Here is a 21,045-nt window from a genome sequence, read left to right as displayed (position 1 = left end):
TATCACTAGATTTTGATAGGCTGTGATATGGAAGAGTCACAAATTAAATACAGATGAGTTTCATTGGACCCACACATTTGTTTTAAATAAATATTGGGAGATTTCATATATGAATTCTAGATTCTCATTTCTCTTGAAAGATCAGGAGTTCTGGCAAGAATGAGCCCACATGCTCACAGGGTAAGACTCAGCTGGTGCTGAGGCAGGAGGTGGAGTGATTGAGAGAGGGAACCCTACAAGCTGGACCCCTGGACTTGGATACAGGCTCTGCCTGCCTCCTCACAGCTGTGTGGCCTTGGGCAGGAACCGTAGCTCCCTATGCCTCCCTTTCCTCATGTATTAAATGGTGTAACTAATGGTACCTGCCTTGTAGAGTTCCGTCCAGCCTTTAGGACAAGAACAAGCTCTACGTGGATGTTTGTTAAATTAGCAGCAGCTGCCCCTCTAAATGGGCACTTGGGTTCACCACCATCCCCACTACACGCTCATGCCATCCGTGCATTTGCGCTGTTGTCACATCCTTCCCAGTGGGCTCCATTGGCAATGAATTTTCTTCCCCTGGTCTAGAACCAGGTCATCCGTCAGCCATCTATGGGGAAAAGGGGGAGTTTCAGCAAAGATAAGAAGGAGACTAACGGGGCATATATGGAAAGAATCTTGGAGCTACTCCTGAAGTTCAGAGCTTTGTTCAGGTCCACAGAGACTTAAGTACCAGAGCCATAAAAGGATGGACAGATGACTCTTGCCCTGAGAATCAGGTTCCCATGCATCCCCAAAGCACTGAATCATGGGAAGGTGGCTTTTCAACTGCACCTCTACCTGGTTTCTAAGACCTTGCCTCCATGGGGACAACAACAAGAGAACGGTTCCTTTCACCCCCCTAAGGATCTGCTGCCTGGTGGGAAGGCAAGGATGTGGGCGGAAGGGTGGAATTTGCTATGATTCATCTTAGCTCCTGGACCTGATAAATCAGAACCATGGTTTTCTAGCTTGTTGGAAGGCGGCATTAACTAGAGCTTCCTTCCCTTTAGTTAATTTGCTCACAGATCAAGAGGTTAAAGCTTTCTGTGCCTGTCATCAGCAGAACATTTGTTTCCAGCGTTACTGGGTGAAGGGCTTGGGTGTTTCTGCCCCAAGGTACCCCCCAGGAGTCCCGCTGAATGAGGCCACTGGTCACACATAAACACACATGCTGCTCCTTTTTACTTGCTGCTGTCCGTCCCGGGATGAACATCTTGATGCCGTCACAAACATTTTCCCTTTCAGCAATTTTTTTTCCTTGAGGCAGGAGAGAGAGACCCTCTCATTATTTATCTTGAGTGTTTGATAGGCCTCCTTTGAGAAGGTCATTGTCTGCAACAGTAAAATAATCATGGGATTTCTGGACAAGCTGGCAAAAGAAAAATGATTCATTATTTCAAGAATTATTTGGCCTTCAGTGCCCCAAATGGATGAAGGCTTCCAACAATATGTAAGAGAGAGTAAGGCTTAACTTATTATGTGAAAGGTTCCATTTTAAAGGGAAAAGAAGTTCAAAGATGACATTTTTAGCTCGGCTGTAATATAACCGGAGTCAAGGCAGTGCGTCTGTTAACCCCGTGGTCTTCTGGACGTTATTGTACTATTCCCTTTGCAAAGGAGGCCTCCATGCTCTCCTTCCCTTCTCATCCATTTGGGCTAATGAGATTGGAAGAGTTTTTTTAGATCCTATTCAAACAGCACCCTGTCTTTCTGGTCCCTTTGGGAATGCTGGAACAGACAGCATATTCATCCATAGGGGCTCAAGCCGACCTCACATGTCTCGCCGTGTCGCACAAAATCGTGCATCTTCACAGCGCAATATATTTTGCTGATAGGAGATGGTGTGGTTGTGTAGCCCTTTAACTGCTATGGACAGCGTTGTGAGAATGACCAAAGGTAGCTTATAACATGACTCACGCCCCCATGTCTGGTACCAAGACGCCTATTATGCTGGGTTATTTTTGAAATAAAGTTTGTTTGGCCTCAGTGCCAACCAGATACCCAGAATGAGGCAGCTTGACTGATAAAGATACTGAATGTTAAAATGAAAACTGGAGAGGCCGAGCGATCAATATGACCTTGACCACTCCTAAGCCAATAATTTATGGAAATGACGCAAAGACCCTGTGAACTCCTTTGCCTGACAGAAAGGTTTGAAATAATATTTTAAGAAAATTAAAAGCAAACATCCCCTGGACCTTCTTTACAGATTAGATCTGAAATGAAAGACCCTGAGTTACACAATTAACTATTGATTTTGTTTGATCCATCTTTAATTCTCATTGCAATCAAGTTGTGTTTACAGGGTCGTGGTGGGCAGGCATACTTCACTTGGAGCAAGGCTCCTTCACTTCTACGTTAATTTAAACATTAAATTGTCCTGCACATTTGAGACAAAAATAAAGCTTATGTTTATTGTAGCAGATGGTTGACGTAAACCTTATGAAGTGGCCTTAAGCCAGTCCAGGCGGTTCATGAACATAATCCCTTCTATAATGCAAGAGTCAGTTTGTCATTTGAATATATTACAGGTGGCGGGGAGAGAATAAAAAGTACCTGGATGCTGCCTGGTACTAGAATGTTGTCCAAAGGTGGCTGTAATTTAATCTCCTTACAGTTTCATTTCTTGATTTCATACACCCAGTAATATCACTGACCATCACCCAGATAGTCAGTCTTACTGACGTTTCTAAGAATGTCATCATCGTCCTGTTGACACTCTCACTTAAAAGCAGCAAAACACATCACCAGGTTTCCCCTGTCTTAAGAAGATAGGAATCTGAACTTAAGCACATTGCTGGGGCTGGCTCAGACCGGAAAGACAGCACTTGCTGGCTGAAGGACACACTTAACAAAATGGTAGAGCCAGTGTTGGTACTGTTGATCACGGGCCTGATCCTTCCAATAACATTGCACCCCAAGACAGAAGCTTATTGTTTCTGCTCTGGCTCCTGCATTTCCAGGAAGCGAAGGCAGCTTCTGCTTCATCCAACCACAAGCCAAGCCCACCTGGAGGTGCAGAAGAAGGCCCCAGTTGCTCAACAGAGTTGCCCAACCAGCATGGCCGTGGGATGTGAGTGCACAGGTCTCTGCTCTTGACAGAGAGAGGAAATTGCTTTTGCCAAAGGAAACAGTAGTCAGACATCCATTAATCCAAGGACCGTCCTGGTTCTTGAGGCCACCCTAGAATCCCGAGACCATGCCTCTGCTAGCGTATCTAGGGACTGGAAAGCAGCTCCGATGAACGTCAGAAATGATCTTATTTTACATGCGTCTTCATCATGGAAAAGCAGACGTTATAGAAATCTCAGACAAGTCTATGAGCTCCGAAGGGGAACGATGTAGTGAAAATAGATCTAATAGTGACTTTGTGCGTTGATATGCAATAAATAGCAACTCCAAGATATGGTGTCAGAATCTGAAGAAGGAAGCAGAAGCAAACCTAGTGCATGGCCTCCAGAAGTGTGTCATCTAATTGAGAAGTGAGACCATTGATATGAAAAGAGACTACATAATAGAACGAATGTAAGTTCAGGGTTGAAACGGATAATGTGGCCATTTAGGCCAGGAATTCATAGAAAGACCCCTGTGGATTAGGTACTGTAGAAACAGAACCAGCAGCTGTTAATAACCAAAAAAAAAAAAAAAGATATAAAATGTGGTTACTATTGACAATGATATGGAATTAGAGAAAAGAGAAAAAAATTCCAATTTAAGCATGTTAAATTTAGGAGATAACTAGGCCCAGAAAGATTAAGAAAGGTGAATGTGAATAGTCATTAGTTAACCTATGGAAAACATTTGCCTGAATGATCTTAAAGACTAAAAATGGGAGGAGGTCAAAAGAAACTAAGCAAGTTAAGGAATTATTTAAAAATTAGGATTAGGGTACAGGGGCACATTCAGAACTTTGAGTGTGACAGGATATTTGTGTTCTAAATGCCATTATCAGACCAAATAGTAGGCTGGTAGACTAGCCTAACAGTTCTCAGGGATTCGTCTCCTAATATATCTGAAGCTTTGTTCTCTATTGACATCCTAATAAAAAATCCTTAGCATGTACGTTCCGTGTGAGCAGTAACTTTGTCTCATACACCTCTCTATCTCCAGTGTCTAGAATACTGTCCTGTACGTAAAAGGTGCTCAACAAATATCTCTGGAATAAATAAATGATGTTGCAAGAGCAGTGTAATCCCTATTTAAATATTTATTAAATCCAGGTCCAGAGTTGAAGTAGTGATTGTCAGTGTCATATTGTGGCAAAGGATGGAATCCGGAACAAACGTGGATTCCCATTGGCATTCTCCCAGCTAGCACATCCTTCCATTCTAGAACCCCCAGTGCTTACTGGGTAATGAGGAATAACAGCGTCTTACAGTTGTGTGCAACACACAATATAAAGCTTAACGTTTCTAAATCTTTAGAACAATTTCCACCAAGGAATCTTCTCTTTAGAATAAGGATCAGGAAATGGGTACTGATTCTGAGTTGCTCTGACTCTCGGGATTCGATATGTCAAATATCCTTGCGAAATAAGTTTATCCAAAGCAAAGGCTGACTGGCCCTCGAACTGAAACATAAATGACATCGGGAGATGAATAGCTTCAACCTGAGTAGAGCTAACACTCTTACATCCACAAATATCAATGTGTCTCTGGATGACCCTTAGCGCTCAGTCTCATTGAATTCCATGGCTATTGCAAAGCACCTCATAGATTGGATACCACAGTGCACTGTGACTCCCAAAGGGTCTACCAACTTCTGTTAGAATTCCAGGTTGCCTCATTATTTATAGCTGAATAAGTAACACAGAATGTTTTTCCCTGGTTTTGGCCCTCACAGCATACTTCGTAATAAAAGCTTAGCCTTTTCAGGTACATTTTTATGATGTCCGCCCTTATGGTGTTATTGGAGATGTTCCTTTGGAAAGGGAACATCCATGAAAAAAAATAGTGTAACTTTCTTTTAACATTCACCCAATCCCCCCTAAAAAGTGTGTTTTATTTTTTCTTGAAAGAGTAGCCCAAACTCTATCACTCCAAGGTGAAGACATAGCTCTATGGTACTAGACTACACAAATGGTCCCTTCATGCTGGATTTTCCTCTGACGAGGTTCATGGGCTCTTTATGCTACAAATACACTGACATCTAAGCCAGGCATGGCCAAGCTCGCTGGACAGATAGGTATCCTATTTAAGACATGAAATGATGGAAAGGTTAGTCAAAGAAAAAAGTCTAATCAATCTCTGAAGGCAAGTGAGTAGCATATGAATTTATTTTTGTCCATAATGGTGCCTGTAAAGGAAAGGCCAGAAAGGTTTGGTGCCCACACTCTCATCAGCTGGAATCATTAGCCTGACACTAAGATGAACAGACTTAGGAGTTCCAGCCCAGAGCCTGCTCAATTCTCATTCCTAAATAAACATTTTGGTTAATATTATTATGTTGGAAGAAGAAAAAGAAATCTGACAACACAAATAAGCATGTTACATTCAGTTAAGCTAATCATACAGTCAATGACCTGGCTTGTTTCCCCAAGTCTAAGTCACTGTGAAAGAGTGCAGATTTTGCTTTTGGAGAAATTGACCAATAGTGATCAAATCTGATGTATTACTTAAGGTGATTAACCTATATTTTAAATTAAATTTGTGGGTCCATCCACCTCCTAGGAAACAAAAATTTAAAAATACAAGTTTTCGAGCTTCCCTGGTGGCGCAGTAGTTGAGTGTCTGCCTGCCGATGCAGGGGACACAGGTTCGTGCCCCGGTCCGGGAAGATCCCACATAACGCGGAGCGGCTGGGCCCGTGAGCCATGGCCGCTGAGCCTGCGCGTCCGGAGCCTGTGCTCCGCAGCGGGAGAGGCCACGGCGGTGAGAGGCCCGCGTACCGCAAAAAAAAAATACAAGTTTTCAAATGGGCATTTCACGTGATGGCACTAACGTTAGAGAAATCATGAATGTGTCTTTTGCACGTTCATATAATCATTTTGCCTAATCGTGATTACATGCCTTTCCTTTTCACAAATGCCTTTCTCTGTCATAAACAAAGTTTAGGGTTTTCTTTATGTTCCTTTTTTCTCTTCCCACTGAGGGACCCGGTCCCACATCTCCCCCATTTTCCATATCCTTAAAGTGACTTCCTTCTCCTTCCGTCCTTTTGATCTGGTCTTTAAATGTCCTTCGCGGCCACTGTTTATCTCCAAGCTAAGTTTTTTTCCTTTCCGCAAGATATATTATTTTCTAACGACCCTAAGCTTCCTACTGCACTTCTCTCTGCTTGCTTTTTTTTTTTTCCTCCAAAAAGTAAGCTCATTTTTCCCCTCTGGTTCAGGGCTTCTAACAGAGGTCATTGAAAGTCATTGATCCTGGTGAGGGACAGCAATACAGGTAATAATATAGTCATAAAAGCACATCTCAGCTGAAAATTACTCTTTCACCTAATAAAACCAGTTTGCCCTGGACATACTGAGGATCTTCAGGAACCCAGTAAGGAAACAAAGTGCCCCAAGTGCAGCATCGTATCTCCCAGCATGTGGTTGGGTGGAGAGAACAGTTCTCTATTACCTATCTGTCACATTAATTTTTCAGAAGGGCAAGTGAAGAGTAATGTGTCCAGTTGAGGTAACAGAGGGAACTGAACACCGAGAGCAAGTAATTATCCAAGTTGGAATTTGACCAGGTTAGCAGGGTCAACACCACAACTCTCAAGAAAAGTCTGGAGGGTCTTCCCTGTTCACCAAAGGTCACTTTATCTGTTTTTGTGTCTCATTCAGAAAGTAGCTCCACCAGGAGTACAGTAAGAGGTGGCATTAAAGAAGAGATTAACCTGTGCCTCTGAGAAAAGAGAAATGACTTGAGCTGCATCGTTTTCCTTGAGGTTGGCCTGCCCCCAGCAAACATCACTTAACATAGACTTTGTATGTGCACAGATCTTCAACTAAGAGACCCAGGATTAAAATACTTCCTCCCCATTCCCACAAGAGCATAACACATAATCATCTTTCCAGTGCCCAAGATTTGCTCATCAGGAAAGGGATGGGGGAAATCACACCTTCTGCTCCGACTCAGAGCTCAGGATTAGCCAGCCCGTCTCCTCTATTTGATCCATCTGCTTCCAAATGGAAGCTTGGCTATAGTTCTCATCTGCTATATCATCTTACTCCCATTGCTTCACCCAGGGAGACGTTCCTCTGCCCAAACCAGCTCACTGCGGTCTCCCAATTTTCCCGCTTCCTCCTGGCCCCGCTGCATATATGACTGTTTGTTTAAAATCTGCATCGTCACACATAATGAGAAATGTTGGGTTGTGGTAGGGGCACGATGCTGACACTTCTCCCCAATTTCGGGGGTGTTTCTTTCCATGTGGAAGGAGTTCCCTAGGATAACACTCCTGGTGTCTCTAAGCTCCGCTCATTCACTTCTCAGGAGACGGAGGAGTGGCTTGTTTAGCAAGTTAACAGATACACAGTATATATAAAATAGACAAACAAGAAGGACCTACTGTATAGCAGAGGGAACTGTGCTCAACACTTTGTAATAACCTATAAAGGGAAAAGAATCTGAAAAATAACAGGTATTATACATTTATAACTGAATCACTTTGCTGTACACCTGAAACTAAGACAACATTGTAAACTGACTATACTCCAATAAAAAAATAAAAAACAGCAAGTTTAGGAAGGGAACAGGGAAAGCTTAAGCCCATCTCCTGCTCTCCCCGCCCTCTCTCAGGAGTCAGGCTGGCTGGAGAAGCAACACTCATGTTGTAGGTTTAAGAAGACCTGCTCCCAGCCCAGGGCTGCCAGCCCAGTCTAAGCCTGTCTGCTTCTAGACCACTGCTAAGAAACTCACTTCTTTGAAGATAGAAACCTCATTCTCCCTATAAGCTTTCTCAGTAATAGAGCTGATATTTTAGCCTCCCATCAGCCTTCTTCTTTTATCTCTTTCTTCAGTTCATTCAGAACTAAGGTGGGGAAGAGAAGTATTTATTGTGTTACCTGAAATTCCAATAATGGATGCATAGAAGACACACAGTTCAGAATATTTTGGAGTCACGGAGCTTATAGAGTGGGAAGATGCTTTTAAAAAAAAAATCTTTAGCATAAATACACTAAGGTTCAGAGAGGTCACACAGCTAATTAGCACAGTGCCAGGAACGGAACACTGGCTTTCAAATACCTGGTCTTGTACTTAGTGATTAAAATCCCAAGTTCTGTGGTCAGGCTTCTCCTGCTTGAGTCCTGATTCCCTAGTTTATTAGCCATGCGTATGTGGCCTAAATATTTCAACCTCTCTACTCTCTATTTCCCTATGAGTATCATGGGGATGAAAATAGTACTGTCTCAGAGGGTCGGTGTAAGGATTAAATGAGATAATTCATGCACTGCATTCAACCCAGTACCTGACACGTAGTAAAAACGCTTTATAAATGTAGCTGTTGTTTTCCTACCACATGTCTTGTTGAACTGATTGGCAGTGAGTCCTTATAGCAATAGAGAAATAAGAAATCATGTGGATGAAGATACTGTTTACATTAATTTATGCTAAGAGGTCTAGTCCTCTTTGCGAATATTAGTGCCCAGCTGAGGAATGATGCTGCATTTCAATTCCACAGGTAGATCTGAATCTCGTCCTGACATTTTACAGTAGACAGACTAACTAGTATTTTCAAGATACAATCAACAGATGGAAACTTACATGAAATAATAAGAGTAGCTTTCATCATAGAACACTAATCCATTGTGCAAGTTCATGAATTTGCTACTTGTTTCTCCCCTGCTGTGGGCAGGGGTTTCTGGCTATACATGTGTAACATGTGTCTCTCTGAAGCTGGTCTCATCATGAGTATATTTTTTTCTGGTTTATCACTTGAGTTTTTCTGTATCACCTTATACATTTTCCCCATCTTTTCCTTATGACAAGGGCACATATCACCTTCTGTTTTATCCTTCCTTGTGTTCAGGTTATTGGTGTAGGCAGAATCTCTATTGTTGACTATGGAGGAAAAATGGTATGTGTTTGTGTTGAAAATCAGGAAACCAAGTTTCCAGGTCTAATTTCACCTGACTTTGAATTTGTGTGAACCACAAATTCCATAAATACCCCATGTAAAGTATAGCTGACACCAGCCTCCCTCACCTTCCAGCCTGATGTAAGAGCAAAGTGAGATCATAGATGGGAAAGCTCTTTGGAAATAAAAACTATTTGTTATTTATAACCCAGGTTTCTGGGCTGATACTTTCCTGAGTCTGGGCTGGAATTCTTGGAACCCCTTGGGATAGGCATAGCTCTGTGTTTCTGTCTTTACAGTGATTCTGTCCATTGTAGAATCTTAAAGGGCAAGAGATAGACTATCTGGGCAACTACAAGACCTGAGATAGACTATAGAATGGTCTACAGATGCAGTAGGGGCACATGAAATGGAAATTTCTTGGAATGTACTCCTTCTTACCTACTCTATATCTTAATGCTATTCACCCTTCAAAAGCGTTCCAAGAGCCCCGTCTCCTTTTCTATGAAACTCTCTCTGAGAATCAAGACCACATAATTATTCGCACAGATTATTCATATAGTAGATTGGTTTGATTGATTGATTATTTGACTACAAGGAATTAAATTAGCTAAGGTATAATTACTAAGGCATTTCTGGAGAATATGTCACTACTTCTTGCTTGAATTTTTGTTAATAATGTCATCATTACACGAAAGATAGGAAAATATTTAACAACGAGCAAAGCTATTTATTTTAAACTTGAAAATACATTCTCACCCTTTTGAGCCCTACTTTTGTTCCCAAGTGCAGTGAAAAGCCCCACCAAAAAGTGAACTGTACAACTGTTGCCACCTATAGGTGGCAAGTGTAGTATATTAATTTTATCATAATTTCAATGCAGCACGTTATACAAAGGAAATGACAGTGTTTTATGGGACCCACACAGTCTTCAGGAATCTTTACTGGGTTTGTTACCATTAATATTATTGTTGCTGTTCTGGGATCCTTATTTCAGAGGCTCCCCTTAAAGGTAATATGGGCCGATATTTGTGAAGTTCTTTTCCACGATAGAGGTTAAGAACTTGGGCTCTGCAGGCAGACTGCCTGGGTCCAAATCCAGACCCCACCACGTACTGCTCCATGACCTTAAGTTACCTAACTTCCTCCAGGCTTGATTGCTTGTAAATGAAGATAACAGGGACACCTCCCCCACAGAATTGACGTGAGGATGAAAACAGATCATCCGTGCAACGTGCTTAGCCGAGTGTCTGTGCAGAGCAGGCACTCAATTAAATGCTGTTATTACCATGATTCGTGTTCAAAGCACCTTCACATACATTTGCTGCAAACTGATGTGCACTATTGTTACCGAAAGTGGGAGTCCGGCTGCTGGCCGCTCTAAAGCCAATAAAGAGGCAAGGCTGGTGGAAAGGATCCCACATGCCCGGAGCGGCTGGGCCCGTGAGCCACAGTTACTGAGCCTGCGCGTCTGGAGCCTGTGCTCCGCAGCAAGAGAGGCCCGTGTACTGCAATGAAGAGTGGCCCCCGCTCGCCACAGCTGGAGAAAGCCCTCGCACACAAACGAAGACCCAACACAGCCATAAATAAATAAATAAAATTTTAAATATATATATATATATATATATATATATATATATATATATAAAATTCTAATTCGAGGCAGGGAAGTAAGCTACTTCAGTGCTTTTGTTCTTAGCTGGCAGGACCACTGGAGAAATCCCAGCCAACAGTTGAGACTCTACCGATGGTAGAGAAAGCCGAGTCCATCATCCAGTCTCCATCGAGAGTCTACTGACGATGAGCGCTGGGCTCGGTTTTTAGGGGGAAAGCTGATGGGGGAAGGGGGATGAGGGGGGTCATCTAGGACATACAAAAGAAGTATAAAACATGATGGCTAGCTCAGAAGTTCACACACTGCAAAGATTGCTGTTTGACATACATAGTGGGGGTTATTTTTGTTATTATTGATTTGTTTTTCCTCTTAGTATAAGCAAATATTTAAAATTAGAGGATTTTAAGTATAAGCAAATATTGTTCTAGATTCATGGCCTTACCTTTAAAAGCAAAGACCTGGGCCCATGTTTCTGCACAGCTGCAATGAGCTAGGTCTAAAGAGCTGCCTTTAGAGGAGGCACGTACTCCTGAGCTGACCACACTCCTCACCACTCCCTGTAGCTCCCCAGCACTGAGCTTGAATGTCAGTGTGTCCTCATTGTCACTCTTACACTGATGTTGTTCTTATAGTCCAGAAATATTTCGGTACCCACCCCTCATCAAAACTGTGAAAATAAAAGGAAGACCGAGAAGGCATGTGATTTTTCTTACAATGGGCCATTCCTTCATTTCCATCGCCTCCCCAGCCGAGGTAGGCCTTTGTCATAATTAATTGAAGCGCCAAACCTACAAGCAGGAAACGTTTAGAAAACAAGATGCACTATTTGTGTCCCATAGACAGTGGGTGTTTTCATGCTAAATAATCCTTTCCTTATCACTACCTGAATACACTGAATTATGCTTTTCACCCGTCTCCCCGCCAAGACTGCAAGTTCTTCTAGACTAGCGATTCTCAAATGTTAGCATGTGTCAGAATCACCCGGTGACCTTGTTAAAAACTTCTTCTGGGACGCTGCATTACGGGTGTAGTTAAGTCGGGGCGGGGCTCGAGAATTTGCATTTCCAACAAGCTCCCACGTGATGCTGATGCTGCAGGCTGCCTGGAGAGCACAGTTTAAGACCCACTGATCTAGAATAAGAATGCCAGCTTACTATTATTTATTGTTCCGTTTATTGAGCACCTACTCCTATGCGTCAGGGTCTTCAGGTGTTCTGCTTCTAATACCTACAGCAATCCTAAAATAAAGGTATGTCTTATTAGCTGTACCTGAGGAGGGGTGCTCTTGGGCACTTACACAGCCAATGAAAGGGCAAAGCTGAGACTCCAGCTCAAGTCGGCCTGCCTCCAGGGCCTCACGCCCCTCCTACGGGACGTAATTTTATTCAGCTGTGTGTCCTCAGCACCAAAACCTTCCACCTGCCTCATGATAGCTTCTCTAGTGAGTGTTTATTGAACGAACTTGAGATCCACATTGACCAGAAATAGGCAAGGAAAAGGTTCTTGAATAAAGAAAAAGGGAGAAGATATTCAGGTGAGGAGGAAATTGCATTGAATGGCCTCTATTTACCTACATTTGGTACAATCAGAGCTTTCCTACTCCCTCCATGTATTTTTCATATTGTACTTTATAATTCTTTTTAAAGAACGCTCAAAATTGGCGCGCCATGAGAAGGGGCTCCTGCATGGATTCGTTCCTAATTATGGAGCCATTTTTTTGTAATCACCTAGGCATCTGTTCCTCAGCCCAGCTCTTTTTCGAGGTAGCCATTTCAGATTGAAAATTTGCTCTGTGAGTAATGCTCCTGTACGTTAATAGTATAATGAAATAAGCATCACTTCAAGGTTGATTTGCAAGTATTCCCATAGAATTACACCATTTCCCCATAGCAGAGAGAGATGTGCTGTCTGAGTCTGCTCTTGGGACACCGGAACCATCCACTTCTGTATCTTTTTCTTTTCTCTTCCTATTAAATATTTAGCATGTGAGAATTCACAGGCTTTGGCTATGTCTGTTTTTGCCCAGATCCAAACACAATTTCCTCATTGTACCTTTGACATCCATCATAGCAATGTTGCAGGGAGGGATGGAACTGCCTATGTTAGGGCCTTGGACAGTAGCAATTGAGATGGTTTGGCACATGTGGATGGCAAAATGAAAAAAAAACATACAGGACATCTTGTCCTTTATTACAAGAGTGTGGAAGGCCACCAGACAGGAATTCAAATCCTGTTCTCCATCACTTGCTGAGCCACCTTGGGCAAGTGACCCTGTCACTCTGAGCCTTGTTTTCCTTCTCTCTAAAGTGGGGATGTGTAACTTACAGGTCTGTGAAAAAGGGCTTATAAATAAAATACTTTGTGTCTTTTACATGGTGGATGCTTAATAAATGGTAGCTATTGTTATCATCTCTAAGGCCCTGTTCCTACTTCTTCCTGGATGGAATTTTTGCCTGAAAGAGGAAAAGGAAATGAGAAATGTGGTTAGTGGCTTTAACACCTCCACCCTTGCAGTTTTTGCATCCGTGCCTTCCTATTCCGTCTCACCTCAGACCTCAGGAGTCACTTGAGCAACTAAATATATTCATGTTTACAGAGTTTACCTGCAGTAATTATCGAATATGACTGCAGTGTTTTATGAAGTCCCAGAGACTACCAGTAACAGCCTATAAATATTCCTGTTTACATTGGTTTTACTAGAACCTCCTGGAGGGAGAGGTTACTCGGGTGCAGACCTGTTACTATGATGTTTAAGCCCTTTTTGGGCCTTGAAGAATCTATACCCTCACACCTGGGATCTCTTTCAAATAGCATAAGACTTGTAAAGGGACACAATACACACGTGACAATGCATCTGACAAGTTTAATGTGTACTTAAATTTTATGTCAGTTTAAGGGATTGCATGCTTTTTTTTTTTCATAGAACTGTCATTTCTGGCTGAAATTCAGTCCCTATCCATATTTAGAAACAGGACAACTAATAATATTTAGTAAGAAAAGAAAGGAGTTCGAAACTGTGATTAAGAAAAATAAGGCACTTTACGTGAACAAATTTTAGATGGATCCATTTAAAATTAAGTGACACTTAACTGATTTGCAAATTGGGACCTATTTATCTCAGTAAAATGATTAAAGTCTCGATTTATCCCTAAAATTGGCTTTATTACATTAAATTATACTGGAAGATTGTTAAAGACTTGTAGGTTCCCTCTATCCCTTTAAATTGTACTTTATACTGACAATAATTGAATATTGGATAGAATAACTTGATTTTGCAAAGAAATATGTTTCTAATATTTTCCTCCTTTTATTGCAGAAATTGAAACAAGTTGAAGAAACAAGAGAAGATCCTGAGAATAGATTACGTAAAATTTCCCTGGAGTCATTCAATAAATACAACGGCAATACTGTGATCTTATTAGAAAAAGAGACGAACTCTCTGAACAAGGTTGAAGGACAAAAGGAAGAAAAAGAAAAAAATGAAGAGGCCTCTTTGAGTAACTCTGATAGGCCTGGGGTAGACAATTTGGAATCTTTGAGTGATTCTTTATATGATAGCTTCTCTTCCTGTGCAAGTCAGGGTTCAAATGACGTGTAAAGGACTTTTTTTCCCCTTAGTGAGCTGGAAATGGAGCACTTAAGAAACAGGGCTGGGAAGCGGGGCAGGTAGAGATGGCAACGAATAAACTATTGCAGTACCAGGGCCGCCACTGTCAGATTCACAGCCAGCAGCCCACCGGAGCTTACTTCCCTGACAAGGCAATAAAGATAGACTGTACTTGCTGTGTTCCATGAGGATTAAAAGTAAACACACCCAGGATACACAAGTCTTAATTTTGCACTTTTCTTTTGAAAAAGAAGTTGTACAGAAGTTGTAAATTTTTTTTTGGAAAAGAAATTATATTTGTAGCAAAAAAAACCTTAAAAAGACAGCAATACATTGAATCAGTGCCACGCTCTTGAAATGATGCCCTAAGTCTTAGAAGTTGATAATATATTTTTGAAAAATTCCAACTCCAGTTTTTGTTCAGGTCACTGTCCTAGCCCTCAGATTGTTTGATGGTACACTCTGTAAACAGAAAACAGGGCCTGCTGAAAAACCAGAGGGCTGTCTCTCATCTCCATCTCATAATCTCAATTCGATAGAAACTTTAATCCCAGTGCAATTTCCAGATTGTTGCCAGAGAGATTCAGGTTCTAGTAATAAGTATAATTCTGCTTCTACTGAAAACTGTAGAGGAAGGTACTCAAGTGTGACACTGATCAGAAGCTGTTTGTGTCAGAGACGATGTAATTCTACTTTCCCTCCAATCATTTCCTTACATCCTCTTCTACTTAGTGGTTCTCTGCAATTCTCAACATTATCTGTTGATTTTTATCTTCTGGCTCTTTTGATTAAAACCTGGTCAATCTATAAATCAAAGTAAATTCCTGTTTGCAATGTTCACTTTGTAAAAAATAAAATGGTTGGTGCTATGAAAAATTCTTACTTTTTAATATCCTTTTTTCCTACAAAGTCTGTTTATATGTAAGGATAAATTCTATTTTAAAGGTTACCGTGTATTTTTTCTAGATGCGAACTATTTATAATTGCTTTTGTACAGGAGCTTGTAAACTAGGCATAACATATTTTTAGGATCTATATGGATACTTTAGTACACACTTGTTTCTTTAAAGAGTATTGTATGATCAGTGTTATTTGGTTAATTTGTGCAATTTGTTATATTTGAATTTTGTTGTCTTAAATGAAAATTATGTCATTGTCTTTCAGACTCTTTAAGATTCTTTTGTTTCCATTTCTGAATAAACGTCATATCACAATCGCACCCTCTGAAAGCTTAGAAGAGCTTCTTCAAGGACCCTTCGGCGCAATTAGTTATTTGAATCTCACACGCGCTCCAACGACGCATTCCCCCGAAGGAATAAACAGACTAATAAGGAAACTGGCCCTATTCCTCCAGAAACAGTAATTCAGCCAATTGTAAGATCCGAGTCTGCAGACTAGCGAGTAATGGTCAAAGCATTTTCGTCTCCCTGAGGGGTTAACCAACTAGAAATGAGAGGAAGAGGGGTGCAAAGGGAGAGAAGGAGCCGGAGGCAGATAGGGAACGATCTCTGCAGAGGAATGACAAGAAAGTCATTGAAGCCCCTTTCCGGACCCGCTCTGCTGGCAGGATGGGGAAATAAATTATCAGCATCCCGGCCTAAGAGAGCTTCCTTCTCCTCAGAGAGGAGGCCCGAGTAGAAGGAGGTGAAGAGGGGCGACGCTTATGAAGCCCTTTCCACCGAAATGGATGCTGCCTAGGGATTTGGGGGACAGGCGTGGGAACGTGCGGGATTGGGGGCGGAGGCTCCCAGGCGTTCCGGGCGGGCCAGCGGGCTCCCGTACCACCTGCGGCAGGGCTCGGCGGCCAGGAAGGCAAACGTAGCAAGGTGGCGTTCCGGGAGTACACCAGGTGGGTCGCTTGTACAAGAGAGGGGGGATGGGGTGGGGGGAGGTGGCGAGGGGTGTGCCAGTGCCCGAGTCCTGGGCTGGGAAGGCGCGGTACACGAGAGGACGCCGTGAATAGAGCCGGAGGAAGCTGCCCTTCCTTTTGGACGAAGGGGATGGAGGAGAGCAACTCTCGTCTTCACCCCAATTTGCTTTCTAGTGGGAGCTCATTCACGGTTGTCCCCGGAGCGGCCCTCTCCTAGGCTAGGCTACCGCACCCTCCAGCGGTGCGCGCGGTAGACGAACCGAGGCCCGAGCGCGCGGAGCTGGGCAGGGTCCCCGGCTACCCCGCCCACTGCGCCGCAGCTGAAGCCGAGCCCGGTAACTACCCAGGGGCTTCTCCGAGGAAGAGAAGGCGCAGCTGCACCGGATACCCTAGGGAGCCTGCGAGTGTGCAACTTTGCCAGACGCACGGGAGCGCGGCCCCGCACTCCCTGCCGGGTGGACCGGACCCTGCCGCGGGCAACCCACCAGCCCCCGGGGGGCGCAGAGGAGGGGGGCAAGCGCCCCTGCACGTAGAGGCAAGCAGTCTTCCCACCCCACCTCCTACGTCCTGCTGACGGCGCCCGGCCGACCGCCGTGGCACCTGCTGCGCCCTCCTCCCTCTTTCCCCAGTCTCCAGCCTCCCAGCCTCCGAAAACTACACTCTCCCTCTCCCCCTCGAGGCGTCCCAGGGGGCGTGCGGAGGCGGGAGAGGAGGGCTATCGGAAGGGGGTGGACACGTGAAAAGACTGTCCCAGCCTTCCCCGCTCGCCACCTCCACCCCAACTCGGCAGCCGTCACGTGGTGCCTGGAGTGGGAGGTGGGGAGAAGAGGCGAGACTTTTTTGGGTGCTCCGGATCGCCAGCAGTTCCTTCAGCCTCCGTCGCCAACTCCGGAGACGCCGGGCACTCACTGCCTGGGAGCGCGAGCCAGAGAAGCGGCGACCCGCAGCCGGGGGCCCCGGCGCGGGCGATGCGGGCGCCGCCGGCGGCACCTGCGGCTCGTCTTGGCGGCGGCGGGCGCTTCGGCGGCGGCAGCGCGGGCCCCAGCAGTCTCGGCAGCCACAGCCGCTGCGGCCCGGACAGCCTCCGCCGCGGTCGCCGCTTCTGATGCGCCTGCCCGCTCCCGGCCCCGCGGCTCCGGGAGAATGTGGGTCCTCGGCATCGCGGCAACTTTTTGCGGACTGTTCTTGCTTCAAGGTAAGAAGACGAAGCGGCCAGCCGTCCGGCCGGGATCGCACACCCCGTGTACCCGCCGGCCGCTCTGCCTCCGCTGGGCGCTCACCTCCGCGCCCGTGCTGTGCAGGGGTCGCCCGGCGGGAGTTCGGCGGCGGCGAGTGGTGCCCAGGGGCGCTAGATGGGAAAGTGCCCAAATCCTGCGCTGCTGGAGGCGGCGGCAGCGGCGGATTGGTGGGACTCGGGCTGCAGGTGCCCGGGCTGCGCGGTCGAAAGAAGAAGCTGGGCTGGAGAGGAGGGAAGGTCCGAGCCGTGCAGGGTCTCGGCGAGGGAGCGGGGGCGACAGTCCGCGAACCCGCCAAGTTGTCAGGTGTCGCTAGCAACCCGTGGTAGTGGCGCCGCCGACAGGTGAGCGGCATGCTGGTCAGCCTGTGGCCTGGGCTGGCCGGGGCTGCCTTGCTGCGCTCCGAGCGCGACCGCTGTGGGTCTGGGAGGGGAGGTGCGCCGGGTCCGGGGCTCATCTGCCCGGGAGCCGGGGGTAGATAGGTCTAGACGCGAGCTCGTAGATCCGAGCGGAACGGTCGGGCTGGGGCGGGGAGAGGTACAGAAACGTCTGGCTCCTTCGCTCCAGTACAGGAGCGGCTCCCAGTCCAGCTCTGCAGAGCTGGGACCCGCACCGGGAGCCCTAGCCAAACGGAGCCCTGAAAGCCGGGAAGGAAGGACTGTGGTGTCGCGGCCGGGGATGCGCACGCACGCACACCCCTTGCCACACGCCGCGGCCACCCCTGCTGCTTCGGGAACCGTCCCGAAGAAAAGCGGGGGACTCGGGGCGCAGCAGCATTGAGCGCCCGACCCTTCGTCCGCCTGGGGGGCCTCGGAGCCACAGCACAGGGATGCCGGCTTCGACTATCAAAACTGAAAAGGCGTCTGCGAAGGCAATCGCGAACGGTGCCGACATAGTAATTAACTCATTTGTAACCAATTAACAATTAGGCAAAGCCTTACGGCGTAGGCTGGAGCCGACGCACGTCAGGTCCTCGGCTCTCGGGCGGCATAGCCCTCCTTTCAACTTCCGTGGGGGAAGAGCCGGGTGTGGTGTCGGATGGGCTCTTTGTTTCTGGAGAGTGGGTCCAGGGCTCGCGGGCCAAATCCCACTTTATATCCTGCGGGACCTTCGGTGGCCGCGCCGCCCTCTACCGGCTTCAACCGCGGCCGCCTTCCGGGGAGACCCAGGAGGGAGGGCGCCGCAGCTGGCTGGAGCGAGGGGCATGATGCTGGCTTCTGGGGTAGTCTCGGGGCGGCCCGGTCTGAATCCGACTGCGTCTGTCCCGCAGGCTTTGCGTTGCAAATCCAGTGCTACCAGTGTGAAGAATTCCAACTGAATAACGACTGCTCCTCCCCCGAGTTCATCGTGAATTGCACGGTGAACGTTCAAGACATGTGTCAGAAAGAAGTGATGGAGCAAAGCGCAGGTAAGAGCCCGGCAGCCCCCCTTTTCCTCCCCTCTCCAGCCTGGGCTGAGGTGGGAGTGAGGGGCCATTGCATTACAGGAAAAGGGATTGACTTTGATATAATGCACCCACTGGTTATCCCAGATTTACTTTTCCAGAGCTGGGAAAATGAAAAGTTCCAAGTTACTTTAATCTCATTAGAGTTAATTACCAGGGCTTCTCCCGGAGAAAAAGCTCATATGGCGGGGCGGGGTGGGGGGGGAGTGCATTTCAATGAGTGGCTCTCCTCTTTTAATCGACTGCCCTCACCTCCCTCTGCTAAAAGCTGATCGGGAGACTGGAAAATGTATGGATAACCGGCTCTGCTTGGGCAACTAGACAGTAGCCTGTGAGCAGTGTCAGCCTGACATATGAAGCTAGTTGAAGTTCCCAGAGGTCAGCACTTGAAAAATGTGTTTTGTCGAAGAGCCACGCCATATTTCCTTGAAGAACACTACAGCGTCTTTATTTAATTTTAGAACTAATGCATCCAGTTCCAGGCAAAAATTGCCAAAGATCTTTCAAGGGAATGTAGTTCCCCACCCCACAAGCTTAGCTGCTTAGTGGGCTGATAGAGGGCCTGCGCATGAGGCGAAAAAAGAAAGGGGTCTTGTGAGAGAAAACCTCACTCATTTCCTGCAGTCTTCTCGTGGAGCTGGGGCTCCCCAGCCCCGCCCAGTAGTCTCATCAGAAATCAAAGCCCCCCAAAAAGTGCAACTGGAACTTTGGGGAAACGGGTGAACTGGAGTTTCAATGCCAAAGTCAGGTCCATGAACATAGACTTTGCCATTGTAAGGATGTTGAAAAGATGGGTGAATGATATTCAGTGCACCCAAGCGCTGCTTCTCTTGAGTTTGCTGAACTGCCCTGCCCACAGAGCCTGGTGAAGGGTCCAGCTTGGTAAGTGATTTCCCTTACCCCGCTGGCAGATTCATGCAAGGGCTCTAGTTTTAAAGTGAGCACCTTGGGAAAGTAGTTTCTTCCCAGAGAAGGGCCTGGAAGTGCCTTGTGGCTTACCACATAGTAACCTGGGGAGCAGACAGCTGGTCGCTGTGCTGTGACGTGGCGTGCGTGCAGGCAACTTTAAAGGCTCTTTTTTATAGGTCATTAGCAGTCTAGGTGTGGAGTCTTTCCACCAGAATCACTCTTCTGGGAAGTCTGAAACGTAATCGCTCGCAAGAATAACGTCTCAAACAAAGCAGCATGCATTGTTTTGTCATATGGGATTCGGACTGTTAAAAAGGCAAAACAAAACGTAGTGATGATTCTATAGCTAAGATTGACACGCGTGATTCTGACAGGTTGTTTCTTTTCTGCTTGTTTCATTCCTGAGAGTTTTATGTGAGCAAAAATGGATGATGGCCTTTCTACCTGAGGAACTCCCGTAATTTTCCTCAGAATCACTTTGAACACTAAGTGATTCAGTAGTTTAGAGCCAGACAAAAATGGAGATGTGAAACTTTCTCATCGTCCTGTAGGCCACTGCTTACCTGGGTATCATATATCATAACCTGGGATATGGTTGCCACAAGAAGAGGACAAGCTGTGAACCAAATTTCTTGCTCTCTAAAAGTGTATCTGAGGTGAACATTACAAACTCCATTTTCAAAGTGTGGTTTTTCATCTAGCTTCCCCCTCTCCTCCACCACACACTGTAAAAAAAAAAAAAAAAAAAGGCAGTGCTGGCCTGATAACGCCTAGCTTCTTCCCGCAAAGCTGTAGCGCTAAGTCCATCAGTGCCTGACCTGAAGTTGCTATTAGCTCAGTCAAGGCGGGCATGTTGTCACCAAAGCAGGTTTCTCCCACCACATGTCATAGGCTAGAGGGTGACAGACACTGGAGAAATAAGGCAAGCTCAATCATGAAGCTTGAGAAGCAGAAACAGTTGATGGGCTCAAAGGGAAAGCCGGTTATTAGGGAAAGGATGCAAGCTCTGCACACGTGGAAACCAGGCATTTTTAGCCTGAATTCAATAGAAATCAGCCAAATGCACGTTTCTGTCCTTAAAGCGCGATGGTCGTGGAGGGATGGGGGCAGGAGGGGGAGTGGGCTGAAATTTCCAAGGCGCTTCCATTGTCGTCATGTGATGGCTGGAGACCAATCAATTTAAGTGGCTATTAACCCTCCCCTTGTTGGCAGGGCTGGAGAGCCAACCTAAAACCTCTGATTGTTAAGTGACCACAGCGTAGTATACTCATCACGGTAGCAACAGCTAACTCCTGTTGTGTGCCCTGTGTAGGAGGCTCTTTCCCTGTGCTGAGG

At 45.8% G+C, this 21,045-nt stretch overlaps 2 protein-coding genes across 6 annotated transcripts in view; both read left to right on the top strand.

Annotated features, from left to right (window-relative positions):
• NCKAP5 (NCK associated protein 5) overlaps positions 1-15,466 on the top strand; it is a 1,064,528-nt gene extending 1,049,062 nt beyond the window's left edge. For 4 of the 5 annotated variants that reach the window (XM_027082618.1, XM_027082617.1, XM_027082619.1 and 1 more), the window contains one exon: positions 13,962-15,466. In XM_027082618.1, coding sequence (XP_026938419.1) covers positions 13,962-14,243 — 282 coding nt within the window. In that variant the 3' untranslated portion in view covers positions 14,244-15,466. The remainder of the gene's footprint in view (positions 1-13,961) is intronic. The other variant, XM_027082620.1, reaches the window with a different exon arrangement.
• Positions 15,467-16,956: 1,490 nt separating this feature from the next.
• LYPD1 (LY6/PLAUR domain containing 1) overlaps positions 16,957-21,045 on the top strand; it is a 48,419-nt gene continuing 44,330 nt past the window's right edge. Inside the window, exons 1-2 of the mRNA XM_027082616.1 lie at positions 16,957-17,317; positions 18,628-18,765. Coding sequence (XP_026938417.1) covers positions 17,266-17,317; positions 18,628-18,765 — 190 coding nt within the window. The 5' untranslated portion in view covers positions 16,957-17,265. The remainder of the gene's footprint in view (positions 17,318-18,627; positions 18,766-21,045) is intronic.

This window comes from Aethalodelphis obliquidens, unplaced genomic scaffold (genome assembly GCF_003676395.1).
Source record: "Aethalodelphis obliquidens isolate GAN/ISIS:26980383/991018 unplaced genomic scaffold, ASM367639v1 scaffold47, whole genome shotgun sequence".
Taxonomy (NCBI): domain Eukaryota; kingdom Metazoa; phylum Chordata; class Mammalia; order Artiodactyla; family Delphinidae; genus Aethalodelphis; species Aethalodelphis obliquidens.
The sequence above is the reverse complement of the archived record's forward strand: the minus strand, read 5'-3'. Positions and strand labels throughout refer to the sequence as shown.